At 39.9% G+C, this 16195-nt stretch overlaps 1 protein-coding gene across 4 annotated transcripts in view; it reads right to left on the minus strand.

The window, feature by feature from the left end:
- Positions 1–2639: 2639 nt before the first annotated feature.
- Positions 2640–16195, minus strand: part of Oser1 (oxidative stress responsive serine rich 1) — a 90181-nt gene continuing 76625 nt past the window's right edge. For 2 of the 4 annotated variants that reach the window (XM_023714864.1, XM_023714863.1), the window contains 3 exons: positions 12534–12650; positions 9826–9939; positions 2640–4522 (listed from right to left, as the gene is read on the minus strand). In XM_023714864.1, coding sequence (XP_023570632.1) covers positions 3835–4522; positions 9826–9939; positions 12534–12610 — 879 coding nt within the window. In that variant the 5' untranslated portion in view covers positions 12611–12650 and the 3' untranslated portion in view covers positions 2640–3834. Of the gene's footprint in view, positions 4523–9825; positions 9940–12533; positions 12651–15653; positions 16118–16195 lie in introns of those variants that run through there. The other 2 variants (XM_023714865.1, XM_004630922.3) reach the window with 2 other exon arrangements.

Genomic DNA, 16195 nt, shown 5'->3' on the forward strand with positions numbered 1-16195 from the left:
CCTGAGTAGCCAGGACTCCAGCTGTAGGTTACCACCCACCTCCTCTGGCTTACGGACCTTCACGCCTAGGTGATCCTTCATAACATAGCTTTAAAAAACATCAGCATACTGAGGGATCCTATATTGGTCTCTTCAAACTGTATTTTTTTTTTCGGGGGGGGGGCAGAACCGGGGATCAAACTCAGGCCCTTGTGCTTGCCAGGGAAGCGCTTATCCTACTAAGCCATCTCCCCGGTCCCCAAACTGTATTTCTTGGTCTGTTACTATCCAACCATTTACTCACCAGCTCTACATATACCATAAGCCTCTCAAATCTGCCCTGATTCCCATTTTCTTAAAAGCTTTGGGCTTTTTTTTTTTTTTTTTTAAGACAGGGTCTAGTTCAGGCTGGCCTTCTCATTATATACCCCAGGCTGTCCTTGAACTCCCAGCAATCCTCCTGCCTCGTTCCCCCAGGTGCTGGGATTACAGGTATGTGCCACCATGCCCAGCTATTTGGGGGTCACCTTTAATTCCCTTCTCATATCCTATATCCAGCCCACCAGTAAATCCCTTCAACTGTATCTTCAAAACAGAGCCAGTAAGATAGCTCGGCAGTCTAAAGTGCCTGCTTAGGCAAATTTAGGCAAGTGTGCAGGGACCGCAGTTCAATCCCCAGCACCACATGCCATGCCAGCCTGCCCCCAGGGTGGGCTGATCCAGCCCTCCACACACACACAGGTAATAATTCCCAACCACATAGCAGCTCCTGTCCAGCCACCAAAAACCACTGAATGGTCCAATGCCAGTTTCCTGATGGCTCTACCTGCCTCCCCTCAGTCTACATGGCAGCTTGTGCTACTTTGAAAGGCCCATCTTGTGATCTCAGTCGCCTGAATGCAAGAAGAAAACAAGTTTGAGGCCTGCCTTGGCTACATAGTGAGCTCAAGGCCAGATCTGGTCTCATAGCAAGGTCTTTTCTAAGAAAAAAAAAAAAAAAAAAGTCTCTTCCTTGCGTGCATAGTCCCTAATTAGCACTTGATTTCATTCCTAAGAGCCAAAGCCTTCAACACCCCCTCCCCCAACGCCCTCCACATCTGGTCCCACCAGTATCCTTCTGATCACATTGTTTCCTTCTGCTGAAATTGCACTTCTCCTAGAGAGGCCCACGTAACTCACTCCTTCTCCTCCAGGTCTCTGCTCAGAAGCCACCTTCTCACACAGCAGCTTTTCTGATGGCAGAAGCTTCAAATAAAATAGAAAGCTGAGCCCCCTACCCATTTCCTAGTGCTTCCTCCCTCCCTCCCACCTGTACGCTCACCACTCGCCTCCACTGAGGACAGGAATGTTGTTCAGCTTTTCTGTTCCTGGGACCTAGTGTGTCGGTGTAGCGCACACACTTGAGATTTGGATGACTGTGATGCTCACTGAAGAGTGAACTAAAGGCAGGTAGAAATCAGGACGCCATCCTACAGAACATGAGTATCATTTAATCCCTCAACCACAAACTGAACCCATTTTCTAATATGCATCGAGTAAAGGACATCCACAAATGAAAATGCTCAAATGAAATAAATATGAAAGTTGGTCCAGTTTGGTCAGAGCACTTTTTACCTTTCAATAAAAGATTTGAGTGGAATATTAATAACCTACAACGTACCCCCATAAATCTGGAGTGCCTAAACGTTCAGCCTAGATTTCAACACGTTACTAGGTCATTGGAACTTTGATCTTTTCAATCCTTACACCCGAAAGACTTTGTATGAAAAGATAGTACCACCTCTTTTCATTCTTCCACATATATAACTAAGCCAGCTTGAAAAACAAGAAGGGCATGACAACTTCAGAACGCATCTAAATTGTATTTGAATCAAATAGCTCATTATTTAATTACAACTCCTCAGTAAAAAAAAAGTGCAAACAGAATGCCAGCTGGGGAGGTGTGGCTGGGCCAGTACCTCTCCAACCAGCTTAAATGGACTGATATTTGAGGGTGGTCTAGGATCCCCTGGGATTCCTGAGGCCTTTTGAAGAATCTGCAAGGCTCAACTAATTTCATGGCACCAAGACACTGTTCATTCTCTGAAGTGTACAGTGGAGTCTGCTGGAGATGCGACACCCCTGGAGTGGATGCTGGAACAGGTATATTTCTTCCATGACACCAAACACAGAAACTTGCAAAAAATGTAAAGCAATGGCACTCTTTCCATTTAATGTTTCACAAAAGTTATTTTTAATTTTAAAACATGTTACTTATAACCACTTATGTTTTGTAAATTTCTTTGCTCTAATTTCTAATCTGATGAATACTGAGCTATAATCCACATAAATTCTTTTCGGAGAGCGGAATTTATCAAGTGAAAAGGAGAAAGATAGTTTTGGTAGTTGCTGCCTTTGACATACACAGTAGTATACCTTCTGTTACCATTAAAAAATCTGTCAGGGTCATGATGGCATTTTACTCCCTTGTTTTCTCCACAGCCTTTAGATGCTACTAAATCTATACCAGAACTAGCAAGGGGATGGACCTGGTGGCACATATCTGTAATCCCAAAACTCAGGAGGCTGAGGCAGTATGATCCCTAGCTTAAGGTCAGCAGGGCTACAAAGTGAGTTTCTGGACAGCCTGAACTGCACAGTGAAACCATGTCTCAAAAAAGACAAAAAAAAAAAAGCAACGAGCAAGGGTCTTTCACACCTCCTACCTGTGCTAAGCATAAATCACCTGTGATCGCACAGCCATGAATGGCTATGCAGTCACTGAGATGCTTCAGCAGACAGTAAAGGCTTGCTCTCTCATCTAAGTAAAACAAATTTTCTATCACTATCCTGTTACCATACCTAGATATTTTCACTGAATTTTGTGGGTATGCTCAGGATGGTATGAATTAAAATATAAATTATGTGGCACATACATCATTCATGTTGCAAGAACCTAAAAAAGCTAAGGGTAAGAACTCATCCTCCAGCTGAAACAAGCATAGTTAAAAAAAAAAAAGAAAAAGAAAAAAACAAAACCTTGGAAGGAACTTAGGGCTGACTAGAAATACCATTAGGATACAGCATGCAAAATATTCTCTTCTAAGGTTGTGCAGCTCAAAGAATATTAATAAACATCCACAGTATTTGAAACTGACACAAGTGATCACAAAAAAATAGGCTTTAAATAAAAATGCCAGAAAGGAACAAGATACATATAATTTCAAATATTATACTTCCTCCTTCCAACTGACGCAGTTTTGAGAAACTTCACATAGCATGTCTCAGGATGAGTAGCACCAGCAGGGGTTTATTTAGTGATGGTTCGTGACTCACACAATACAGGGAGGCCAGCTCATTTATTCAAACTGAATCTAAATCTCAGATCTCTGACTTGACAACATAAAAAACCTTAAAGACACAAATCCCACATTATATCAGTGATGGCTCAAAATCAGTTCTACAACTTCTAATATTCTGAGCTGGCAACTACAACATGACAAATGTTTGATCCAGTTATAAAATTACACTAGATTTTCCTTGGCTACCAAGCCTTAAACAGATCTGAAAAACCGCTGCTTTACAAAGGCTTTTCACCATAAACCCACTGCTTCCGGTCTCCAGCAACAGTTCCTTCATCCCCCAGGAACACTCCAGATAAGAGGCATTTTCTCTGATCTGCTTGCCTGGGTATGAAAGAACTCAGAAAGTAAATTTAAAGAATGAATTTAATTAAGATGCCAAGAAAAGTTTTTATTGCAAGCACAGTGAGCAGAAAGAGATGTCTTCTCACAAAGTGGCCACAAAGTCTGCCATTCACTAAATCTCTTTGACAACCCTTCATTGGTTTGAAGCACTCGAATGAGCTTCTGGCTATCAAGTGTACATCATTTCTGCCATGTGAGACATTTTCTTGGGAATATACAGGTAATACTCCATGTAGCCTGATAGGTCCTCAATGGTCACATCATCCACATAGACTCGAGCTTGCTCAGAACAGGAGCGGGGGGAGCCAGAGAGAGTTCTTGTGTGTAGCGACTGAGAGTAGTCCTCTAGTGTGGAAATTCGCTCTGGGACCAGGGGAGGGACATTCTGCAGGCCTGAAAAGGAATACACTTCCATGTCATGCCATCTCTTACACTGGCACTCCTTGCCTACACAGGCGCACTGCTTGCCCTGGTTTAACTTGGAAACAGATCGAAAGTCAGAGAGATCATTGGCCTTGAGAGCTGCTTGAGAGACTTGGGGAGCACCAGAGGAGTCGTCGGTCTTAATCTCCGATGGGAGCCTGGGAACTGAAGTTCTCAAAAGCTCAACAACTGCCCCTGTATAATTAGCATCAAGAGAAGTACAGCTTTCTCCCACACTGAACTCTTTGGGGGTTGAAATTCCCAGCCCACTGCTGCCATCAGGTGTGTCAGTCTGGCTTTTATGCTTGAGTTGGCTGCTGGAAGGAGATGCTATGGTACTGCAATGTATGAATTTTGGAGGATGAAGGACAGGAGACTTTGAACGTCGACGACGCTGGGTTCTCACTGCTCCTCGGGAAGACTTCCTTGTAGACCTAAAACAGAAAAAAAGGAAAAATATACAAAAAGATGTTGGAAAACAGGGCCCTCCTAGCAGATTCCGTATGATGGCTGGACATATACCACCTCTCAGTTTTTAAGTTTAAAGTCACAAAACTGTCCCTAACCTGCCACCATTCCCAAGCTGCCTGTTTGTTTAGTCTCTCATTAATTCCAACATTCCTTATTAGAAGATACAGAAACAAGAATGAAAACTCAATCACTTGGCCTGAATATATGGTGTGAAACACCTGCCTGGTCTCCATGCTGGGACTGGGATCCTCTGACCAGTGGGTGTGGACGAAGAACCCTGCAGACACACTGATCTATACAGTCTAACGTGCCCTAAGCCTGAATGCAGCCGCAGTGCAGAGCAAGCCAATACTAGAACAGCCACTTCACCAGTATCAGATCTATGATTCATTTCTTATCATTGGTAACAGCCAATAAAAAAAAAGGATTTAGATTCCCTGAGGTCTTCAGATACTAGAAATTAGATACAGTATATAATTATAAAACATTTAAATAAAAAAATTAAAATTAGCTGGCCATGCTTGAATATGCCTATATACCTAGCTACTCTGGAGGTTGAGGAAGGAGGATCATGAGTTCAAGACAAGCCTGGACAACTTAGCAAGACATCTCAAAATGAAAATGGCTGGGGATGCAGCTTATGTGAAGGCTCTGGGCTCAATCTCTAGCACTACAAAATACCTAAATAGAATACACGTGCTAAGAATTACTGGACTAGAAGATAAATCTGATTTATAACATATCTGCAAGTAGTTGCTTGTGGGTCAGATCTGGTCCTTCTACTTGCTTTGGAGAGGGGAGCTAGGGATTAAACTGAGTGCCTTGCCTATGCTAAGCACATGCTATACCTCTCAGCTATACCCTGAGCACCTGACCTATTTCTGTAGTTTTAAGACACTGCTCCAAAGGACTATCACTGAGAGCTAGAGACCAATCTGGGGTTCCCTTCCATTATCCCCTTGCCTGCTTTACTAGCCAATGGGCAAGTCATGTCATTGTCCAGGGCCCACAGCAGTTACCACTTACATGTTGGCACCACTTGCTGGGCATCGAGAGTTAGAATCCTGATTCAAGACTCCAACTAATGCCAGGCTATCTAGAGGATAGTAGTCAAGGGGCTGGTACTAGGGTAAACCCAGATCCACCCACTCCACTAGGCTCTCCCCCCAGGGTACTAACTTCATCCTGAGGTTCCATCAACAACTGAACTCCAAGTGTGTATCAGCTAGTAGGGCCCATTCCAGGGAAATAGCACAGGAGTATTCTCTCTTATGAACTAAGGACCTATGAAATATCTTTGCATTTTGTCTTTTGGCCTCCAAAGTGTAATATTTACTATGTAATCCTTTTAAAAAATAGCTTGTCCACCCCTGACCTAAAAGACAGTAGAGAGAGGAATTTAGAAAAAATGTAGATGTCAAGAGGCACAGAATATTGAACAAGTCTAGAGTCTCAATGAAAGACAAGTGATTTTTGAAGATAATGCTTGAGAAAATTATCTGAACCAATGAAAATCTATAGATACAGGAAAACTGGAAGAGGATAAATAAAAGAAATCCACATCTAGATTCAGTATGGCGAAGAAGTTGTAGAATACCAAAAACAAAATAGATATCAAAAGCAGTCAGAAATAAGACAGATTTCCAAAAGAGTAAAAAAAGCTTTCTAATATCAACACAATTAGGGAGATAATCAATAGTGCTAAAGAAAATAGTTGTCAATCTGGAAGGATGATTTTAGTTGTATCAAGTCCATCTTTCAGAAACAAAGACGAAGTCAGGTACAGTATGGTGGTACCTATCTGTGATTCCTCATACTTTTAACAGACTGAGGCAGAAGGATAACCAGTTCAAGCCCAGCTTGGACAACTTAGTGAAGACACTGTCTCAAAACAAAAACACAGTGTGAAGGCCCTGGGTTCAGATGCTAGTACTACCAAACAAAAGAAGAGGCGGAGGAAGAGGAAGAGGAACAAGAAGAGAAAGAGGAGGAAGAGGAAGAAGAGGAAGAGACACAAGAAGAGGAACAAGAGGAAGAGGAGGAAGGAGGAAGAAAAAACAAGACCAAAATGACATAAATAAAGCACATTTACCAATAGGACATATGACATAAATTGTAGAAAACAGCTTATTTAATTAGGCTGCTAGTGCTAGGGGAAGGGCCTGAGATAAGAACTGTGAACAGCTGTATTGATAAGAATTAAGCCTTCCAGATAGCTCAGCAGATTAAAGCACCACACAAGGCCCCCCAGCAGGGGCCCCCAACTTGCAGTGCTAGCCCCAGCCCCTCCCCCGAGATGCAATTGAGACTGGGTGTGGTGGCACATGCTTATAATCTCAGTGCTTGGATGCTGAAAACAGGATCACTACAAGTCCAATCTGTGTAGTGAGACCCTGTGCTATAATACATTAAAAAAAAAAAGTGTACTTAAAAAAAAAAAAAAAAGCAGAATTAAGATAAGAATAGACTGAATAGATACTGAAAAGCTAGGAGTGGTGGCTTCCACCTAGAGTCCCAGCAGCTAAGAGGCTGAGGTAGGAGGATCATGTGAGTGCAGGCTGGGAAACATAGTGACTTCAACGACAGCCTCTGAATTACATGAGACATGTCTCAAAACATCATCATCAACAACAACAAAACAAAAAAAGACAGTGAACTAGACTTTGGACAAAGAATGAACTTCCCTGGGTAATATGGGATACAGCTAATTCCCTACTAAAGAATTACAGGCACTTTACTAACCGCCTGTGGTGTTCTGTGGGGGTACCAGTTTTGTCTTTTTGAGACAGGGTTTTGTTGTGCAGTTGAGGCTGGTTCTAACTGGCTTTGCAGGTGTATCTGACATCTACTAGGCTGGGAGTTATATTTTTCCCCCAGTATCACTAGGAAAGCTCTACAACTGGGATGCACCAGCAGCTCAGGGGACATTGCTGAAATGTATGGTATGTGGATTATGTAATGCAGAAAGCCTATTTACTATAAAGGATTGTTCACTGAAGGAACTATTTTAAGAAGGGGATACATACTATATGGAAGGTCTAAGATGTAAGAATAGCAAGCAGGGAAACTTTATGTAGATAAATGTAAGTGAACACTACTTAATAGTAATAAACCCTAATTAAAAGTAACAGAAATGAAATACTGGGTAACTACACAATGGAAATCATGCAATCAGAACAAGAATTCTAAAGAGGAGGCTTATAGTATTAACTTTTGTTTTTGCTAATAGCATACATGGAATTGGGAATGTTTTTTGACAGCTCATTTGGAAGTTTTAGGAGGAGAGCACTGCCATTTGTGTACCCCTGACCAAGGAAAAGGTCCTCCTCTACTGGGGGTGGTTGTCCTCTTCAATGGAACACACAGCTGTAGGGAAGACATACATGGAATAAGAGGACACCTCTCTAGCCAACTACATCAATCCTGGCAACAGCTCAGTGTTGAGGTCCAAGGTTCAATTCCCAGTATAGTGGGTGCACATGTATAACATCTCTTAAACTTTCACTCTCTCTCCATTTTATTAATATAGTAAAATTTAAAGACTAACTACTAAAAGAATGAAAAGAATCAATATATAATTTCTAAACCAGTATAAGAAAAACTGGCATGGAAAAAGTAAATAAAACATTGCAAATGATTTTTTAAAAGATAAATAGAGCAGGGAAGATAAAACAAAAACAAAATCCACCAGAACAAAGTAAAACAGTTAAGTCCAAATAACACCAATAACCAAAATAAATACAAAGCACTCAGCAGCTAAGAAGATCCCAGTGATCAGACTGAATCTAACAGAATAAGCCAAGCCACATGCTATTTATGTAAGACACATCTAAAATTTAAAAAGAACAATATGGTTGAAATGGCAAAAGACATACTATGCAAACACTAAAGGAAAGCTGGACTAGTTAAATTAATTCCTGACAAAAATCATATGCAAGGCTGGCCAGATAGCTCAGCAGACTAAAGCACCTGCTTAGGCAGAGCACAGCAGCCAGGATTCAATCCCTGGCATGCTGTGCCGGCCCCACCCTCAGGGTGCGCTGAAACAGTGATTGAGACTGAGAGTGGTGGCGCACGCCTGTAATCTCAGCACTTGGGAGGCTGAAAACCTCCGTAGACCCTGTACCAAATACATTAAAATAATAATAATAAACCATACACAGTAGTACCTCAGTTCACGAATACTTCTGTTTGCAACAATTCAGTTTATAGACAAAAGCATTCAACACAGTTTTGCTTCCATTTGCAAACTTCATTTAAGTGACAAACACAACCATAGTCATCTTCCTCCAACACAAACACAGCTATCTTCCCCAAATCATAAAACAAATTACCTTTGTAAACTGAGACAAAGTTTATAAGACGGTAATGGTTTTATAAAAACTACATGAAAGTTCCAATTTTCTAGGAGTATTTTAAACTTGATTGAATCTAAGCTTTATGAACTTAACAAAAAAAATCCCCAAATACATCAAGCAAAAATATAAACAAGAGTAAAACAAATTCACTCCCATGCAGGAGACTTCAACAAGTCTATCACTAATAAGCTGATGCACATAAAAAAAACCAAAATCTCCCAAGTTTCACTCTATAACCCTACACACCCTCTCCCCATTTTGTGGTATTAAAAGAATGAACCTGGGCTGGTGAGATGGCTCAGTGTTCTAAAGCACCTACTTAGAACAAGCTTCACAAAGCACAGGGACCGCGGTTCAATCCCCCAGCACCACATGCCAGCCAGTCCCGCCCCCTGGTGGGCTGAGCTGGCCACACACACACACACACACACACACACACACACACACATAAATAAATAAAATTAAAAAAAAAGAATGAACCTAAGACCTCATTCATACTAGTTAAGGGCTCTACCTCTAAAGTACTCTGCCCCTTTAAAGTATGAGAAAAGATCTCGATCCACTTCCTGTTTTGGCCTCACCCCACTGATGATTCTTTGATCATCCTGAGTAGCTGGGATTATAACAATGTGCAGCCACGCCCAGCCTCATATGCCAAATTTAAGTCTAAATGAATACAGAACTCAAAAACAGAAGAGGCATTCTTCTCCAACATATGTACAAACCAGCCATAGAAAATGTCTCAGCACTTTTACGAGAGGAATACGTCCTCTTAGTTGCTGTGTGTTAAGTTCTACATCACGGAATACTCTTCTCCCCCCCCCCCCCCCTTCTGGGTGCTCAGGAAAAAAAATCTGAGTAATATTTTAAGGTATTATATAAAAATCACATCAATATGAAGTTCTTACCCATGCCAACTGTCTTTAGATGGACATGTGGTTTTAGGTTTGGCATCATCTACTGCTGCTCTGACTGATGCTCTAACACTTGGACCTTCTCCAACAGACAGTGATGCGATAGACCTGAAGACAAGAACAGAAATTTACTGCTACAGAAAACAGTAAATGAGAACATATTACTCTAACCCAAATACCATTTTTAGTAAATACCATTATTTCTAATAGTTTGTATTTCTCAAAAATGCACCAGATTTTTATATAAATTTTCCTCCAAAACTAAATTTAGAAGATTCCCCAAAGCCCAAGGTTGCAAAATCACAAGCCAAGAATGATTCTTAAGTACAGACAGCAGCAAGATATGAATTGACTTTTAGGCTGTTTATCTGGGCCAGATCCCGTCTCACTTCCAGACCATTTATTTTATGTAGGCAAATCAGAGCTATGGAAACTAAGTTTAAGAGCAAAACTTCTAGGAGTTTAATACAACTTTAAAATGAGTACATACTTAAACAGTATGTAACTTTCAAAAATATTCTTATTTTTTGCAAACTAATACACTTGAAATATTCAAGTCTTTAGTTTAAAAGAATATAGGTAATAGTTTCTAGTAAAGAACATTAATAAGTATAAAAGAAAGAAAAGAACTATCCATAATCTCACAACCTAGACTGCCAATATTTAATTTCGATATAAATGCTTCCAGATTTAATACATACACAGACATACACCAATACAACACATACACAAAAGCACACCTGGCTCTTACTGTACATGCTATGAAACAAAAAATATTTTAGAAAAAAATTCATTAAAACGATGCTCATTAAAACATAAATTAAAAGTAAATAAAAAGTATGCTAAATAGTCAACAATAAAAAATACTATATTCCCAGGGACAACCCGCTCAGGTCCCCCTCCTATCCCTCTCTTGGACAGCTTTCTTTCCCTCAATAAATATTCTGCTCATAAAAAAATACTATATTACATAAATATAGTGTGTCTATATGAGAATATAGTAAAAATTACTTGTACAGAAGAACTTTTAATGATAAGAGCATGTTTATAATATCAGGAGAAAACAGTACATAACACCAATACTTATGATCTCATCTAAAAAACTATATGGTACGTACAGATAATAAGATGGACTATGGTACTTTTAACTGGTGTTTATTTTTTTGTTTTTGTTAATTTTTCTCTAATACACAAGTATTATTTTAGTCAAATATAAAGGATTATGTTGTTTTCTAATAACAAACAACTTAGGAATCAAAACCTGTTGAGCAGGATCATACCAAATTTCTGGCAAGGCTTAGTTCATGTTTATGAGTCAGTCCCTCAGAAGTTCCATTTGTAAGCCAGCAACAAAATGAAACTAAAAACGTAGGTATTTATACAAGTCTTATTCTGCTTAGTCATGCTAATGATGCACTCCTTCTATTCTTACTCCGCTTTTTCCAGTGTTTTCCAGGGCTCTTTCTCCTCCTATAATTTCACTCAAAGTGGATCACATACTACAAATATACAATTTTTGTCCATGTATTGTACAGATACTTAGAAGGTATTTTACAATGGTCCAAGTAATTTTTAGCAGCATCAAAATGGCTTAGTTTTACATTTCAATTTCTTACAACATCAGCAAAAAAGTCTGCATATCAAGAGTTACTTAAGTAAATTAACCCACTAAGGGGCTTGTATGTGTACCTGTCTGTGTATTCATAGTATTTTCCTGCTTTTCAAGTTACTTCTTTATCAGAAATCACAAAAGAATACATTTCAACCACAATCTGGAACTATCTGCTTTTCTGCTTCATTTCCATTTCACAAAATAGCCTATCAAAGTATTGACAGAAATGGCAAGGGGAAAAATGTTACGTTTTCAAAGTATGGTAGAAGCAAATGTCAACTTTTTTAACACCTACAGCACTGCACAAATCTATTAACATTAATCTCATTTGTTAGGCCAAAAATAGTGCTAACTGTAGGTAGATAGCTACTACTGAGGGCCCAGTAAATAACAAATGTTAGTGATTATAATTACTATTTGTTATAGAGTCTTCTAGTCAGGTTCCATGTTTGGTTTCCATTCATAAAAATAAAAAAAATTCTTATATCCATTGAAATTGTGAGTTTCTAAGGCTGGAATGAAAAACTGGGGCAAGAAAAGACTAACACAGAACATTTTGCAAATGGTGAAATATTAACATTCAGACAGCAGCTGGTCTGCAGGTGTTCTAATTAGTTTGACCAAAGGGTCCAAGATTATTGATCTCAGTGACAGAACCCTACTGAATAGAGGTTTCCATAGTGATAGACTCAGCAAGCAGAAACCATGAAATCAACAATGTCTTCATAGATTTCTATTGGACATAGATTTCTATTCACTTTTGGTGAAAAATACTGTGATTCCCTAGAGAAGCATGAGGTCATCCCTCATGGCATACTGCTTGATAATCTTTGAAGTGGGTTACCTCCACAAAGCTAAAGAAAAGCAAAATAATCTTTTATGAGTATAAATAAGCTGCAATTTTCAAATTTAACAGAAGGGTTTCTTTTTCAAGTAAAATGACATTGTGCAGACAAGTAGAATCTCACACTAATAGTGTTCATATTTTCTATGAATGATTAGGAATGTAAAGATGAGCTCACTAGAGAAAAACAGCCAGTTAAATCTAGTAAACAAGTAACGCCAAATAATGTGTTACATATTTAATTACCCTGATGCATCCACTCTTAATTTCTTGAAAGCAGTTTGTAGACTCTCCTCCTCTCCATCCTTGGCTTCAGATTTCATTGTTAAAGTTTTTACACTACTACAGATGTTCCTGTTAATACTAAAAAATAAAAAAAAAAATTTAAAGATAGAATGAACAAAACGAAAGGAAACAGGATCAAAAGTATGTCCTTTATTAAAAAATCTATACTCTTGGCTTGGAATACAGCTTAATGACACAACACTTTCTTAGTGTAAGAGTACAGGGTTCAATTTCTAACATTATCAAAAACCAAAAAAACCCATCTCTATATTCCTGATACCATTAACAAACAAAATAGTTATTCATTACCCATCTATATTCCTGATACCATTAACACAGAAAATAGTTATTCACTACAACAGAATTTAAATTGTCCAAATGCTTGATACCAATACCCCCGTACACTTTCAAAACTAGATCATCTAAATCTAGCCATGGTGGTGGCATATATCTTCAATTCCAGTACTTGGGAGGCTAGACTGAGGCAGGATTAAGAGTTTGAAGCTAGCCTGGACTACAAAGTAAGACCCTATTTCAAAACAAATAAAAAAAAAAAATCTATGTTTTACTGTACTCTTTTAACAAACATAAAAAAATCACAACTGTAGATATCTATGAACAAACTGATCTTTATATCAGAAAAAAGTTGAAGCTATAGCACTTTGATGTTTTGAAATACTGTCTAGTTTAACCCTAACAATTCCAGTGAAGTATAACTTCATGACGTGTGATAGTCATTTCTCTACATCAATCTTGACCCAGATATCAATATGCATGCAGACATTTGAGAACAAGATATTATCCTTGTAAAATGGATTAGAAACTTAATTCAATCATTACTGATCATTCCATATTCTACTTTTAAATTGACACTTTTGTTAAGTAGCTTTAACTGTCGTTACTGGACAAGAAAATGAACTATACTTGCAACTCAAAAAGATAAAGATTAAACAAAAAAAGATAAAGACAGACCTTTAGTCAGATGCTAATGAAGCAGGGACTAAAAAACTACTGTTCTATAGCTTTGGGGGGGGGGGTGAAACAGGGTCTCACCATATATTCCAGGCTGGCCTTTAACTTAGTGACCCTCCTACCTCAGCCCAAAGTGTTAGGATTACAGGCGTGTACCACCACATTCAGCTACAGTGCCTTTAAATAATCTCCTTTTAACTAGTTTAACTCGAATTCTACATTTCTTTATTTGTATACTTAAACAAGAGGGATGGAAGCCCAAGCAAGCCAGTCTGTTAATAAACTCTTGAAATCTAGTCTTCCCAAATTAGTACCAAATCTTGAACAACAAATACAGTATACAGGAAAAAAAATGTTTAAAAAATTTTGGATGCACCTTACCTTATTTCTAGCCTGATATCCCTAACCCCACCCCACCCTCACCAGAGGCATAATGTCTCTACCAATCCTAGGATTCTCTTTGATTTCTTATCTGGTCATTTCTCAGGGGTGAATTTACTGTTACTGTTAGATCCCTACCATTCCAAAGGTCAAGTGTCAATAATAAGTCTAATGAAACCATTCAGTATCACAAAGCAGTAGCATAAGGCTGTAAAGAATCAAGACTCTTTTCATTCTTTTTTTTTTTTTTTTTTTTGGTATTAGGAATTGAACTTAAGAACTTGTGCCTGCCAGGCAGGAACTTGTGCCACTGGGCTATATCCCAGGCCCTTCACTCATTTATGTGTGGAAATTAAAGTATTTTAGACATATCTCTCTGGAGAAAACTGAAAACAGTCTCAAAAGAATGACTAGCTTTCAACTCAATTTCATGAGGCACAAACACACTCTCTGTATATATTTGGCGGTTTACTTAACCAGTACATAAGTAAGAAGGAAACATCTACACAATTCACTACTTCACTGGTCTCTAATTCTCAATTTAGAGTGAGTTCCCCCAAAATATACAATGGGGGGGGGACGTTGCACAACGCTCACATGTTCTGAAGTTCCACACCATCTAAACGTATCTGAAGCTCCAGAGCATTTAAAGAGTTGTAGTTCTCTTTATGGTTAAACACGCAGCCTAGGGACACTCACAGAATTAATACATTATCTAGGCCAGTCCCTAAAATCCCCAAGACTCCACAGAAAACCTCTTTTGGGCTGCTGTAGAAGCCAGTCAATATTTAAGTACACCTAACAAAAACTTTCTTGTCCTCTAGGAACTTACAATACATGGTAAGATGTTCTGCATGTAAATAAAAATTTTAATTACAGAGTGTGGACTTAATAGTTGGGCAGGTGACCATCTTAGGTATTAACATAAACTTAACATTCTTGTTGACATACTAAAAGACTCATCTAAAAACCAAGACTGACCAAAATAAGAATAAGAATCTAGATAAGGATTAAAACTTTAGGAATGAAGTCCTGTTTAAACTGTTTTCGAATTTCCAGCATTTTAATTATTCACCTTTTTCAGTTACTCTAATTCAGAGCCAAGGCATCGTGGGGCGTGCTCTTAACAGCTAGATCAGAACATATTTGTAATTAGGTTTATTTATGCTTCTCTGTATTCCTAGTTTGCCACTTACAGCAAGTTATACAACCAGCTCTGTATAATAACTATAACTGGTCCGCCCTTATTCATTAGTACCAAATTTGAGGGAGAAATTTCTGCCATTTTCAGCGAAGTGGCTTCCTGAACAACCTCCAAAGTGATCAAACTGTAAAAACTTATTAGAAGTACTTTGCATTAAGTCAAATCACATCGCAATTTAACACTACCTCGGATTTCCCCCCAAACTTCAAAAACTGCCACGTAAATTTCATGTATGTTTCTCCAAAAAAAGGGAAATTCCTGGTTTCTCTGTGGTACAAACAGCATGTACCACAATTTAGTCAACATCTTTACATTTTAACCAAGACCTCCCGAAACCCCAAACCTAATTCCACATTTCCAGGACTTGAGAACAATGCGGGACCCGCATAAGCTTGTCTTCACAACGTTAAAAGGTTTCGAAACTTTCCCATACCACAGGAAGTGTGGAGCCCGAGGAAGAAAACCCAGTCCAACAACTCTCGAAGCAAACAAGACCAGACCCCTACGACAAAACACATCCACACCTCTCTGCACACAACTCCTACTACGGCACGGCTCCCAGTTATTTCTCTTCAACCACAACCTGGGTCCGGTAACAGGATCGGGCGAATGAATGGTCAGGACCGGGTGGGCTGGGTGCGCGGGGTCGAGGCCGCCCGGTTTCCAGTTGGAAAACTACTTCCCAACAGACTCCTCGAGCCAAACGAGAGGCAGGAGCAGGGCGAAGGCGCTAGAGAGGGAGACCAGAGCCGAGCCGAAGGGGCGGCCAACGAGGATGGGGACCGGAGAAGAGCGGGAAAAGGCGGGAAGGAGCAAAGGGCGGCCGAAGAGAAGGAAAAGGGGAAGCCACGGCTGGGCGGGAGAACGCAGAGCGGCAGGGCGGGGGCTGGGCGCGGACAGGCAGGCGGGAAGCGGCGAGAGCGCCGGGTCGGGTAGGTCCGGGCCACGGCGGACTAGGGGCCGCGAAAGGCCCAGCCTGAGGCGGGCCCAGGGAGTCGGCGCCCGGAGACGACGCGACGCGACGCGACGCGAGCGGGAGGGCCCGGCTGAAGTCTCCCGCGCCCCA

The sequence above is a fragment of the Octodon degus genome, unplaced genomic scaffold (genome assembly GCF_000260255.1).
Source record: "Octodon degus isolate 3935 unplaced genomic scaffold, OctDeg1.0 scaffold00037, whole genome shotgun sequence".
NCBI classification, from domain to species: domain Eukaryota; kingdom Metazoa; phylum Chordata; class Mammalia; order Rodentia; family Octodontidae; genus Octodon; species Octodon degus.